The sequence below is a fragment of the Pan troglodytes genome, chromosome 10 (genome assembly GCF_028858775.2).
Source record: "Pan troglodytes isolate AG18354 chromosome 10, NHGRI_mPanTro3-v2.0_pri, whole genome shotgun sequence".
NCBI lineage: Eukaryota > Metazoa > Chordata > Mammalia > Primates > Hominidae > Pan > Pan troglodytes.
Genome location: NC_072408.2, coordinates 70,638,416 through 70,652,630, shown reverse-complemented (window position 1 = coordinate 70,652,630; position 14,215 = coordinate 70,638,416). Strand labels below are relative to the sequence as shown.

Here is a 14,215-nt window from a genome sequence, read left to right as displayed (position 1 = left end):
ACCCATGGGATCTGACACTATTTCCAGGTGGATAATGTCAGAGGTGTTTGGACCAGAGCGACTCCATCCTGATTAGGGGCTGGGTAAAATAAGGCTGAAACCTACTGGGCTGCATTCTCAGGAGGTTAGTATTCTAGGTCACAGGATGAGATAGGAGGTCGGCACAAGATACAGGTTACAAAGACCCCACTGATAAAACAAGATGTGGTAAAGAAGCCAGCCAAAACCTGCCAAATCCCATATGGCAATGAAAGGGATGTCTGGCCGTCCTTGCTGCTCATTATAAGCTAATTATAATGCATTAGCATGCTAACAGACACTCCTACCAGTGTCACAACAATTTACAGAGGCCATGGCAATGATGGGAAGTTAACCTATAAGGTCTAAAAAGGGGAGGAACCCTCAGTTCCAGGAATTGCCCATCCCTTTTCTGGAAAATTTATGAATAATCTACCCCTTCTTTGGCAAATGATCAAGAAATAACCATTAAAATAGCCAACCAGCAGCCCTCGGAGCTCCTCTGTCTATGGAGTAGCCATTCTTTTTTTCCTTTACTTTCTTAATAAATTTTATTTTACTTTGTGGACTCTCCCCAAATTCTTTCTTGTGCAACATCCAAGAACCTTCTCTTGGGGTCTGGATTGGGACACCTTTCCCGTAATAACAGTGTGAGAATTGAATTGGAGGACACCCAGCTGGGGTTCACTGCTTGGTGGTGGGGAGAAATCCCTACACCTTTGATCATAGAAGTCTCCTATGTTGACTATTGTTGTGGTGGTGTGAGAGTAGAGGAAAAACTCGGTTGGAGAATTTTTCCTGAAAGAGTAGTTTTGAGGCTAGGGCGTAAACAGCAATAGAGCTTCCATCTGGGCTCAGTCAACTGACACATACAGATTTTGGGCCCTAGGTCAGCACATAAGAAGGCTGCCTACTCTGTGACTGCCATCCTGAAGAGACCACATGGAGAACAAGTAATGCCGGAAGAGCCTTCAACTCCTTGAGTTTTGCAGCCCAGATGGCAATGAAAGTGACCTCTGGTCATCCTCACTGTGCATTATACACAAATTATGAAGCATTAGCATGCTAAGAGACACTCCCTCCAGCACCATACGAGTTAGGAAGCCTGTGAGCTGACTCTAACCCCAGCCACTGACAGCAACCGTGTGACGGACCCCAAGCAAAAACCACTTAGCCATCCTAGTCAACCCCAGAAACATGAAAAATAATTTTAAAATGATGCTTGTAATTTTAAGCTATTAATTTTGTTACATAGTGGTAACCATGCAATATACAATCCAGTTATTAATACAAAACATTTATTTTACTTATATTGTAAGCAGAAGACTAATAATAAAAGATTTTGGTTTTTAACAAAGGATAACAGTAATTTGAGAGGTTTTTTTACACTACCCTAATTACAAAAATCTAAATTGGCAAAACCAATCAAAGTAGCATTCCAACTCATCTAAATAGATGGCCAAAGAGTTTTGTTTTTTTTTTTTTGAGATGGAGTCTCGCTCTGTCACCCAGTGTGGAGTGCAGCGGCGTGATCTCGGCTCACTGCAAACTCCGCCTCCTGGGTTCACGCCATTTTTCTGCCTCAGCCTCCTAAGTAGCTTGGACTACAGGCGCCTGCCACCACGCCCGGCTAATTTTTTTTTCTTTCTATTTTTAGTAGAGATGGGGTTTCACCATGTTAGCCAGGATGGTCTCGATCTCCTGACCTCGTGATCCACCCGCCTTGGCCTCCCAAAGTGCTGGGATTACAGGCGTGAGCCACCTCGCCTGGCCGTGTTTTGTTTTGTTTTGTTTTGTTTTGTTTTGTTTTGTTTCAATAGAGTCAGGGTCTCATCATGTTGCAGCCCAGTAGGTCTCAGCCTTATTTTACCCAGCCCCTATTCAGGATGGAGTCACTCTGGTTTGAACGACTCTGACATTATCTACGTGGAAATAGCATCAGATCCCATGGGTGGAGGGCTCATTTCCCAAGAACTCCATCTCCCTGAAACTGCTGAAATTACAGATGTGAACCACCCCACCCAGTCTTCAAAGAGTTTTCAAAAACCAGTGACCAACAAAATCTTTTTTAACTTCCAAAAATGACATTAAATCATTTCTCATTTACTTCCCATAGGCCAGCAATTCCCAAAATGTGGTCCCTGGAGCGACAAAATTAACATGATCTGGACACTTGTTAGAAATGAGAAACTCTGGAGATGTAGCCAGCTGATTCTGATGCACATTAAGTTTGAGAACCAGTGACCTGGGCTTGGGCATATTATTCCTTTCAAATTTAAAAGCACATAGCCAGGAGCAGTGGCTCATGGCTGTCATCCCAGCACTTGAAGAAGCCAAGGCAAGAGGATTGCTTGAGCCCAGGAGTTTGAGACCAGCCTGGGCAACATGGCAAAACCCAGTCTCAACAAAATATGTAAAAATTAGCCAGACATGGTGTCATGTGTCTGTGGTCCCAGCTACTCAGGAGGCTGAGGTACGAGGATTGCTTGAGCCCAGGAGTTTGAGGCTGCAGTGAGCCACGATCGTGCCACTGCACTCCAGCCTGGGTGACAGAGCAAGACTCTGTCTGAAAAATAAATAAATAAATAAAAGCACTTCATTTCACGTGTTCTTTATTATACCTTATGACATGGTGAGGGCTTGTGGCAAATAATGAAAGAACTCATTCAAATTGACATAAGAGGAAGAGCTGGGAACAGAAACTTAGATTCCTAAATTCAACATTTTGTGGATACATATGGACAGTGAATATCTTTCCAAAATTATATGAATTTATAATTTTGAAGCAGTTAATTGCAAAAGCATCCTAGTAATTTTGGCGTATACATGTAGGGGCTATATAACAGAAAGAAGCTTCTCATTAGAACCTTAGCTCCACCCTTACTGCTGTGTAATATTAGTCAAGAAACAACTCTTCTGAGCCTCCTTTTATAAAGGATGAGACCACTGCTTCAAGAGTTAATTATTATTGCTAACAACTGGGCTCTCGCTATGCACCAGACGTGACTCTATATGCTTAGATAAATTACTTTATTTTACACTTATGAGATCACTATAAGATAGATATTATAACTACCCCAATTTTATAGATAAAGAAATTAAAGCACAAATGATTAAATTCCTCAAGTCATAAAGGTTCCTATGGAGCAAATGAGACCGAATTTGAGCCCAGGATGTCTGACTTCAAAGCCTGAATGCTTAATCACATGCCTTCTCACTTAAGGTAATTAAATGAGATGATTCATATATGGAACATAATACAGAACGTATTGCAGGAATTCAGTAAACAAAAGTTGTTATTTTATCATTAATCTATTAATATTTTACTATTACCATATTTTAGCACTTAATAGGAAGACTATTATTATTTCCAGCACCCCTATTATTCTGGGAAAGATGTCCAAATCATTCAAAAGTAAAATACAATGAGAATCAAGACAATGGGAAGTATACTGTGCATCTGGTTAATTGTGCACCCTGAAAAGGACCAGGGAAATAATTCTTTAAACATTTTATGCTTATAATTATTTCAACTCATGGCTGAAGGAGGACATTTAATTACATGTCCCTTAACATGCATAACTAGACATTATTACTGGTCATAAAAACATGGAGTTAGCATTAAAATCGAATCATAATATTGTTCTCAATGACCCTTTCTCAATTATTAGAAGATCTAAGAAGAAAGGTGACTTATTAAATTATCAACAGTGCTGGCTTTTTAATTGCCAATTTTCCCACCAGCTGTCCTTTCTATTTGCTTTAAATAATTTTTTTATTGACATCACAGAAAATGCAAGATTATCTGAAAAATTAGCTGCTAAGATTTATCTTCAATCCAACTGTCTACAGGAAAATTTTTAAAGACATTTTCGGCTTCCTCTGGTAAATATGATAAAGCCCATACTGCCCAAGAGCTATTTTAGCAGGAGAAGCTACTTAGTACCTACAGTGAAGTGCAAGCATGTCACTCTCTTTAATTCCCATGTACTTACTTCCACTGCATAGTGCAAAGCTGATGAGCCAGGGTGCAATGACAGGTTCTGAAGAGGCTTGATATGAGGTTTCTCCCATCCAAACTCTAAGGACCACTCCACCGTCAGCATATGATCCGTGAACACAGTTCCAAAAACCAGATTATTGGGGTCTGGTTTTTCCTTTAAAATGGTAGCTGGTGTGACTATTAGGTCTTTAGCCTGGGGAAGAAAAATCATCACTATTTACAGAAAAGTTACTGAGCATTCGCTGGCTAGATGATACAGAGGGGAAAAAAAAAAAAGGAAATCAATTGACTTTTAAAGGTTGGCAGCTAACACAGAAATTTAACACTCTGAGCTGAACAAATCATGCCTGCATTCAGAATTCGGCCAGTTATTCATAATCTCTGCAATGTACACTGCCTAATAGAATATCAGAACCAAATTTCAGTGATATATAGAAGAGGGACAAAATAGCAGATGGGGTAAGATGATGCAAAAAAAGAATACAACCCTTTTTCACTCTCACCATAGGACTCATGTTGAGTATTTGGGAAAGATGAAAGAGATGTTTTCCCTAATAAAAAATGGCAACACTCACAATGATTTGTTAAACTAAAATGAATGTCATTAAGTACTGAACTGCTATTTAGCAATGGTTACACTCCAACTGCCCCAAAGAATTGTTGGCATAAGCCTTCAAAATCCTCTGGGTGCACTGGAGAAGAAATGAGCAAAGTGAAGCAAATGTTTTCCTCTTTGAAAACAGGAAAGTTGAGAATGAAAACTAAGATATAAATCCTCTGTTCTGTGTGGAGGAAACAGTGAACAAAGGAACTCTTATTTAAACAAAGATAAATCAGAGTAATAGGAAACAACTCCCCACAAGCAGCATCTCACCAGCTCCCGACATAGCCAGTTTGCCCACTGCAAATGGTCAAACATTAAGCGTACAAATTGCATGCGATACCACCACTAACTTTATAGCAGCTGTGGAATGCTGACAAAAACACAGGAGACCAGCACTTTGGGAAGCCGAGGTATGCAGATCACAAGGTCAGGAGATTGAGACCATCCTGGCTAACATGGTGAAACCCCGTCTCTACTAAAAATACTAAAAATTAGCCAGGCGTGGTGGCATGCACCTGTAGTCGCAGCTACTTAGGAGGCTGAGGCAGGAAAATCGCTTGAACCCGGAGGGTGGAGGTTGCAGAGAGTCAAGATCGCACCACTGCACTCCAGCCTGGGAGACAGAGCAAGACTCTGTCTCAGAAAAAAAAAAAAGAAAAGAAAAGAAGAGAAAAGAGAAGAAAAAAAGAAACACATGAGAAGGAACTTTTTGATCAGTTAAAAAAACAGGGGCAAGTTCAACCTGTAACAGGTTGTGAAGGGATGTCAAACTCCATCTCTTTGAATATACAAAAAAAGTCTTTTCCCTCCCAAATTAAATACAGACCTTCACTTTACATCATCAGCTCTTATCATTATTTTTTAAATGATCTAATTCTGTTTAATTCACTGCCTTGCAGCTACGTGAGTCATTTGATATATTATGAATGATAGTAAATTATATTTTTAGAATAATATTCAGGCTGAAAACATTCTAAAACAACCAGAAAGCTCATATTACAATGACACAAAAGGCATTAAGGACAGAATATTACTGTAATGTTCAGGCTAGTCTAGTAATGCTACTTTGTAATATGGCAATAAAATGCCAAGTTTCAATAAAAAATTGACTTTGACTTTGTTCTACCATTATTATTATTATTTTGTATTTTTTTTAGAGATAGGGACTCACTATGTTGCCCAAGCTGGTCTTGAACTCCTGGGCTTAAGCAATCTGCCTGCCTCGACCTCCCAAAGTTCTAAGATTACAGGCATGAGCCACTGCGCCCAGCCTGTTTTACCACTATTTAATTCAAGTAAAAACGTTAATTTAAGACTTTTTACTAAGTATAATAAGTTTATTTAAAGAAATATATTCCAGCTAAATTATTTTTATCTTTGAATCCCTTTTCTCTCCCGTTGTCCTCTGGACTAGGTAGGGGGTCAGGCAGACTTTACTTGCAGACCAAATGCAGCCAGCTGGCCTATTTTGAAATTAAAATGTTATTGGAACGTAGTCACGCCATTCTTGTATCTTCAGTGGCAGCACAGCCAACTAGTTGTAACAGAAACCTGATGGCCCTCAAGCCTAAAATATTTATCATCTAGCCATTTAAGAAAGTTTAGCAGGCCGGGCACAGTGGCTCACCCTGTAATCCCAACACTTTGGGAGGCCGAGGCGGGTGGATCACCAAAGGTCAGGAGTTTGAGATCAACCTGGCAAACACAGCACAACCCTGTTTCTACTAAAAACACAAAAATTAACTGAGTGTAGTGGTGGGCGCCTGTAATCCCAGCTACTTGGGAGGCTGAGGCAGGAGAACTGCTTGAACCTGGGAGGCAGAGGTTGCAGTCAGCAGAGACACACCAGTGCACTCCAGCCTGGGCAATAAGAGTGGAATTCCATCTCAAAAAAAAAAAGAAAGAAAGTTTAGCAACCCCTATTCTGGACTATTTAGACAAGAAGTCTGGCTAGAGTATTCACAGTTGAATTCCAAAGCTAACACAGTGCCTAGCACACAGAATAGTAAAGGGTTTCTTAAATACTGAAGATGTCTGGCTGCTTTCAGATACACTCACAGAAGATGTCCAGGATTTAAAGAGAGTGAAATTGTAACACAAACTTTTTATTACATGAATAGTTTCACAGTATTCTTGCACAACAAATACCTGTGATTTACCTTAGTTAGCTTTTATCAGTGAATGGGGAGGACCCTGGGCTAAGAAACATTTGGAGCCATATCAATACAGTACGACAAACTTAATGCAAATTTTCTTCTACTAAGACTACTTAGTAAAAGGGGGAGGGTAGTAAAACACAAAACAAAAACAGAAAGATGAGAGTGGGTGACAAGAATGATTATGATCCAGTATATATAATTTTTAGTTTTCTGAGACCTCTCCTTAAAATACCCATAGGACCCACAATAACCCACTAATCCAGAGAGATCAAATTAGTGGCAAAGCAGGGATAGAATAAGGTAATTTTTAACCTCAAATAAGTGTTCTTATAATTAGAACTTCATAATATCAGTTAAATTTCTGACAATTAAAGATAAATTATTACATTTCTAGGTATGACCTCTATTTCAGTAAACTGCTACATTCTTTCGTAAGACACATTATTTCTTAATGATATGAATAGCAACCTCTAACTTTCTGATTTGTACCTAAGCACTGCCCTATATCCAGTTTTGTTTTGTTTTGCTTTTTCTTTTAGATGGAGTCTGACTCTGTCACCCAGGCGGAAGAGCAGTGATGTGATCTGGGCTCACTGCAACCTCCGCCTCCCAGGTTCAAGTGATTCTCCTGCTTCAGCCTCCCGAGTAGCTGGGACTACAGGCATGTGCCACAACACCCGGCTAATTTTTGTATTTTTGGTAGAGATGGGGTTTCACCATGTTGACCAGGCTGGTCTCGAACTCCTGACCTCAGGTGACCCACCCACCTTGGCCTCTGAAAGTGCTGGGATTACAGGTGTGAGCTACCGCGCCCGGCCTATATCCAGTTTTTCAAAGTAATATACGATTAGGTGGCTTCAGAATCTCATCATGAAGTTTTCTCTACTTGAAAAAAAAATTCTGCAACTCTGAAAACTAAAAATAACAACTTTTAACCTGAGCTCAAAGAGAAATTACCTAAGAATACTAAATTACTAGGTGATACAATTGAATAAAGTTCAAACGTAAACAAGCAATATTAGCTGAAGACATGTGACTCGTTTGGGGCAGATATGAAATGTAGTTTTAAGGGAACGATTTGTTTCCTAAAGGAAACAAATTTTATAAACAATTTTTATCAGTGTTCTTTAAAAAGTATTTTATTTTTCTAGATTTCCTTTTCAAAGATAAATAAAAATAATATTTTGTCAAATGATACTTTCTTCTGCATAATTAATCTGTCTCTTTCCAATGCTCCACATTCCCTGATGATATCGAAGTCAGGATGTTTCACACCATATGTTTGTGGAAGAATTTGGAATGCCACAATAACTGATTGTGAAATGGCAAGAAATGTTGACAAAAACAGGGCATATTAAAAACAACTTCCTAATTCAAAGTTTGCAGTTCGGTAATCATTTGTTCTGAAATAGGGAGGCTCAGGGCAGGGAAGTGTAAATTTGTTGAAAGCACCTGAAAACTGTTTCAGCCAGGGTTCAGTCAACACCCTTTTTTTTTTTTTTTTTTTTTTGCTCTGTTGCCCAGGCTGGAGTGCAGTGGCACAATCTCGGCTCGCTGCAACCTCCGCCTCCCCGGTTCAAGCAAGTCTCAAGCCTCAGCCTCCCAGGTAGCTGGGATTACAGGCATGTGTCATCACACCTGGCTAATTTTTGTATTTTTAATACAAACAGGGTTTCACCATGTTGGCCAGGCTAGTCTCAAACTCCGGACCTCAAATGATCCACCCACCTCAGCCTCCCAAAGTGCTGGGATTACAGGGGTGAGTCACCATGCCAGGCCTGTCAACACCTTTTGCTCACCATCGTATAGCACATTTGCTCTTCTCTTCATTGGCCACATTTTTCAAAAATCAAGTCTGTATTACAACTGTATCAGACATTTAATAACTTTATTCTAGGTTCTTGTGCATTATTCTTACTCCATTTGGAAAGCCTTAGGCACTATGCTCATCTTTTAGAGATACTCTTTTAAAATCTAATAAAGAGGATCATGAAGAGAACTGCAGATTTGCAGTGTTGCATTCTGTGGAGATATGTGAAGCTGGAGGAATTGGAAGAAATAGATGGCTGACCTCTTGCAAATGAAGAAAAAGAAAGGAAAAGATTATTTAAATTTGAGTTGATATTTTTCTTTGCAAAGAATTCTTCAGGCTAGGCTTGGTGGCTCACGCCTGTAATCCCAGCACTTTGGGAGGTGGATTGCATGAGACCAGCCTGGCTAACATGGTGATAACCCCATCTCTACTAAAAATACAAAATTAGCTGGGCGTGATGGCACACGCCTGTAATCTCAGCTACTCAGGAGGCTGAGGCAGGAGAACAACTTGAACCTGGGAGGCCGAGATTGCAGTGAGCCGAGATCGTGCCACTGCACTCCAGCCTGGGTGACAGAGCGAGACCCTGTCTCAAAAAACAGAAAAGAAATTGCAATATTCTAATTTTGCTTTTTAAAAAATCCTTGCTAAGATGACAGCAAGAGAAGGAAAAAGAAAAATATAAATTCCTTGCAAGTAGAGACCTAATCTTGAATTCACCTTTGGATGTCCAATGCATGGCACAGTCTCCAGCACACTGTGAGAGAGCTGAATGTGTGAGAAACTGATGAGTCAAGTTTCCTTCCCTCTCTGAACCGCCAGGATGTGAGATCATTAGGACACTGTGCTATGGATGACAATTGACAGTGACTCAAACAGGCAGAAGAGCAGCACTAGGCATAAAACGAAGAAGCTAAAACCTCCACGAGGAGGGAGGGTAGGAGATAATGACTTATAGAAAAAATAATATTACATCTTACATTTGTATTTGTACAATTTTCAACGTGCTTTATTTGTTTCTCACTGTTTGAAGTATGAGCTATTTACTATATAAACCCCGCAATTCAGATAGAAAAGAAGAAAATGCAACACTTTCACTGTAGAGTGTTATGTGCTACTGAAAGAGAAAAATCACAGTTTAACTTTTTCTACAAGTAGACTGAAGGTTTGTACGTATTATGGAATCAGATAAACAACTAGGTTAATATTTACGAATTGACTATTTTTCAAGAAAAATATATGACTCAAAATAAAATCAGCAATTAGCTGCTAGATAATTTTTGTTGTGATTAATGTACTGTCACTCTCTAAATGGCTTTTTTTCCTCTAAGAGTGGAATTTTAAACGTCTGGCAACACAACCTAGGAACTGGGTAACCCACACAGTGAAAATTTCCCCGAATCTCAACAAGAAATGGATTTATTCAGTTGAACGTTGCTTTAGACACTAAGCCTCTGGCAAGCAACTTACCTTAAAAGTCCCCACCACCTCTTTTGATCCTCCTTCTCCGGTACACTCTGCGGAGCATCCGTTACTGCAATCCTTAAAGAAGAATTAAACCACCATTAAGTAAATGCAGGTGGGTAAGCGGGACCCGGGGTAACCTACATGACACTCACCATGATACCGTGCGCTCCTCTCCAGGACCCAGGCAAACACAAAAAAGGAGGCTCAGACAACCAAGCACCCAGGCCCGAACCTCCAACAAGCGTGTCTTGGGAGCGCTGCCCTGCACTTCCCACCCTGCCGGGGTCGCGGCGGTTTTTGTCCTCCTCCGCCGGCTCAGGGAAGACTGGTTAAATTCCAGGTCAGCCCTACAGAGCCAGGGTTCGCCGGCAAAGAACAAAAAAACAATTGTCTCCCTTATATCCGAGCAAATAGTCTAGACTGGGGTGTTAAGCCATTTATAGAAAAATCTCCAGGGCGCGCTCAGCCTCGTGGTCTTGTCAATCACAGACGCACAATAGCAAGCCTGCAAAGGGAACGGGGACGGGCGTGAACCATTTCCTCCACCAGCAAGGTCCTCCGATGCCGCAGCATCCACCCCACACCTTAAACCTCATGGTATTAGTGGGCAATTTAAAAGATAAAGACACAGGGAAGCGGGACTAATTGGGAAAACCTGCAGACATTTGTTTTAATGCCTAATCTGCTAAATAACTACGGGGGTGGGGGTGGGGGTGGGGGTGGGGAAGGAAGAGATCCAAGGAGGCAGAAGGCTGCGGTCAAAATATTTTGGGGTGGCAAAGTCACGTAGGATGTGGCTGTGGGTTCTGGCAGCCCAGAGATTCAGCTCCCGCCTCCTCCCTCAGAGCGAGTCCATAGCTACCCTCACGTTCCCCGTGGCGGTCCTCGCCGCGCTCCGGAGCGGGTTACCCATGAGGGTGCTAGACCTGGGCAGCGGGAACCTCGAAGAGGTGGAGATTGCAGGCTGGGACTCCAGATTTCGGGCAGGGATGCGGGGAAGGGAAGACGCCTCGCTGGAGGCGGAATGGAGGGCAAGGCGAAGGAGGATGGTGCAGGAAACGGCGACAAGGCGCCCGGCCAGGCCCGCGAGCTACCGAGACCCGGGTTCCAATCCGCCCCCCTTCCGCAAACGCCCGGGTTCGAGGTACCTGGCGGGCAAGGGCCGCAGCGGAGCGAAGCGGGCTGGCCATGGGGAGGCTGCGGGGACGCGGGGCTGCCGAGAGCGGCGGTGGCACGGAGCGCGCGGCTGGAAGCGAAAGCAGGCGGTGTGGCCAAGCCCCGGCGCACGGCCCATAGGGCGCTGGGTACCACGACCTGGGGCCGCGCGCCAGGGCCAGGCGCAGGGTACGACGCAACCCCTCCAGCATCCCTTGGGGAGGAGCCTCCAACCGTCTCGTCCCAGTCTGTCTGCAGTCGCTAAAACCGAAGCGGTTGTCCCTGTCACCGGGGTCGCTTGCGGTGGCCCGAGAATGCGCGCCACGAACGAGCGCCTTTCCAAGCGCAGATATTTCGCGAGCATCCTTGTTTATTAAACAACCTCTAGGTGAATGGCCAGGAAGCGCCCCTCGGTCAAGGCTAAGGAAACCGCGGAGAAACTACATTAGGGCAGCTTTTCCACCGAGTCCAAATCCAACTGACAAAAAGCAGTTTCTGCCCTCGAGAGTTTGCGGGCGGGGATTGACATTTGTGCGTCTGCTCTTGTCTGCCACTGACCCCTATGTGCAAACTGAAGGGGGAGAACGTGAATCCAGCTTTTAGATTTCCCTGCGCCACCTACCCAAACCGAATTTGTAACTCGGGGTGTTATGGGGCTACCAGGCTCGCATTCCCTAAGGGCCATTTCTGCCCAAAGATCTCAATGCCTTTCATCGTTTTCAGGCAAAGCAGACCATCAAGAGCTCCAATCATACTGTTTTCATAGTTTTCCGATGTAGGCTCGCGATCGCAATATTTAGAAAGAGGACTGGAAAAGTGATGTTAGAAATACTATTCGGTTTAGAAAGGGAAAGGAGGATTGGAATAGCTATTGTCTTATATGCAGTGTTCGCCTGGGGCACCGTCAGCCTAAATTATGAGCCTTCCTGGTTTTTAAATTAATAGGAAGTGGTAACTGGGGCTGACTTGATCTTGGAAAGAGGGGGAGGGCAGTTTATTCTGGGTGAAAGCGGTTAAATCCGGTTTGGTTTTTTAAATGGTTTCATACAACACTACTGATAATATACTGTAGCTCTAATCTTATCAACTCAGAAAACCTACATTTTTCCTCTCCTTTATACAAGGCACAGAAAGGCCTCTTACTCTGGGGTGGGGCCCCAAGCTCCAAAGACCACAGAGTCCAGGCAGGTCACGTACCACCATAGAGCGGCGAGTGTCCCTGGAAGTCCAGGGTCGCTTATAAAATAAGTTTTGTCCTTGTTGTTTTGAGACGGAGTCTCGCTCTGTCGCCCAGGCTGGAGTGCAGTGGCGCGATCTCGGCTAATTGCAACATCCGCCTCCCCGGTTCAAGCAATTCTCCCACCTCAGCCTCCCGAGTAGCTGGGACTACAGGCCTGCGCCACCACGCCGGGCTAATTTTTGTATTTTTTGTAGAGACTGGGTTTTGCTATGTTGCCCAGGCTGGTCTCAAACTCCTGGACTCAAGCCACCCACCCATCTCAGCCTCCCAAAGTGCTAGGATTACAGGCATGAGCCACGGCTCCCGGCCTCCATCTGTATTAACTGCTTCTACTTCCTCCCCATCAAGGGCTTCTGTCCAATTATTCCACCTAAATAAGGTCTCTAATAGCCTTCATTTTGTTCCTGCCAATGGTTTTGCTTCTCGTGCATTTTCATGGCTGCACCTATGTGCTGATGACTCCCAAATATATTTTTTCAGTCCACCTGTCTCCTGAGCAGTAGGTACTTGCTACTCAAAAATCTGTCTAAAATAAAAACGGTGTATCTATCCACCATGTTCGAAGCACTGGGCTAGTTGCTGGGGGAGGGTTGAGAGCATACCATCATCCTGTTATCATGCATTGCCCCCAGCCAGAGAGAAAAGTGTTAATTGTGTTAGAAAGTGTTAAGGAATCCCACAGACAGATGTAAAATTATAACAAGTGCTGCCTGTGCTCTAAGAGCCTCTAATAATGGATTGTATTGACTCAGAAAGGCCTGGAAAGGCTTTCAGCAAGTGATCCTTGAGCAGAAATCTGAAAGATTAAAGAAATTTACTAAAGGAAGAAAGGATGAAGAGCACCTGGTATGAAAGTGAGTTCCAGGACAAAAGAACTTCTCTGAGGAGGGCTGGAACAAAGGGCCAAAAGAGAGCCTGGGGCTGCGGTAGACAGAAGAGGATGGAGCTTAGGCTAGTGAGTAGCCAAAGGGCCAGCCAAGTAGTGCCTTAGGGAGAGCTAAAGAATAATTTTAAAAAGCAAAAATAAGATAAAAGCCTGACTGTCATACAGGTATAAAATAAACTAAATTACAGAGTTTATTTAAATCATTTAATGAAGTTACCAGGCAGATATAAAAACTGGTTCAAAGAACAGGCATGTTTATAGGTCAGAAATATTGAAATGAATATGCAAATGAAATTGGCTTCTTCCACAGTAGGGGAGAGAAGTTAATTGAACCCTGACCTTCAGATTTTACTTGCATGACTGCATGCAATAATTATTTTGCATTTCTATCAGTCATCTGTAAAATAACTCAAAAACAATGAAACAATGTAAGACCCAATGAAAGGGCCCATGGAATCAGAATCAGATAACCTTAAAGGTTTGCTCTAAACAATTCAGTTTTCCATTGAAGTACAAATTTTTCCCTACAGTAGGGTAATAGAATTTCTTCATTCAAGAAGTGCTATTAGTCAGCAACAGCTGAAGTAAACCAGACATAGTAGTCACTGTACTTACTAGTTACGCTAAGAAGCTGTAGCTTTAGCAGTTTTCAATTTAGCTTAACCTAGGGGCAAGAGAAACCATTGAAAGGTTAAGGATTAGGTGGAGTATGCAGGAGCGGTGACAGAATTGAAGGTATTGGCTGCAGTTTGGAGTTTGGAAGAGGGTCTGGGTGGAGAGGAATGGATTTTGAAGAAGCTATTACAGAACCCACATACGAGATGATCCTTTTAATAAGTCAGACTTGGCTGGTGGTTGGTAATAGAAGTG

General features: G+C 42.6%; 1 protein-coding gene across 5 annotated transcripts in view; it reads right to left on the bottom strand.

The window, feature by feature from the left end:
• BCAT1 (branched chain amino acid transaminase 1) overlaps positions 1-14,215 on the bottom strand; it is a 137,024-nt gene that overhangs the window by 78,856 nt on the left and 43,953 nt on the right. For 2 of the 5 annotated variants that reach the window (XM_009425724.5, XM_009425725.5), the window contains exons 2-3: positions 10,068-10,139; positions 4,014-4,214 (exon numbers count right to left, since the gene is read on the bottom strand). In XM_009425724.5, the coding sequence (XP_009423999.1) occupies positions 4,014-4,214; positions 10,068-10,139 (273 nt within the window). Of the gene's footprint in view, positions 1-4,013; positions 4,215-10,067; positions 10,140-10,216; positions 10,570-11,212; positions 11,703-14,215 lie in introns of those variants that run through there. The other 3 variants (XM_001143074.8, XM_009425723.5, XM_003313797.7) reach the window with 3 other exon arrangements.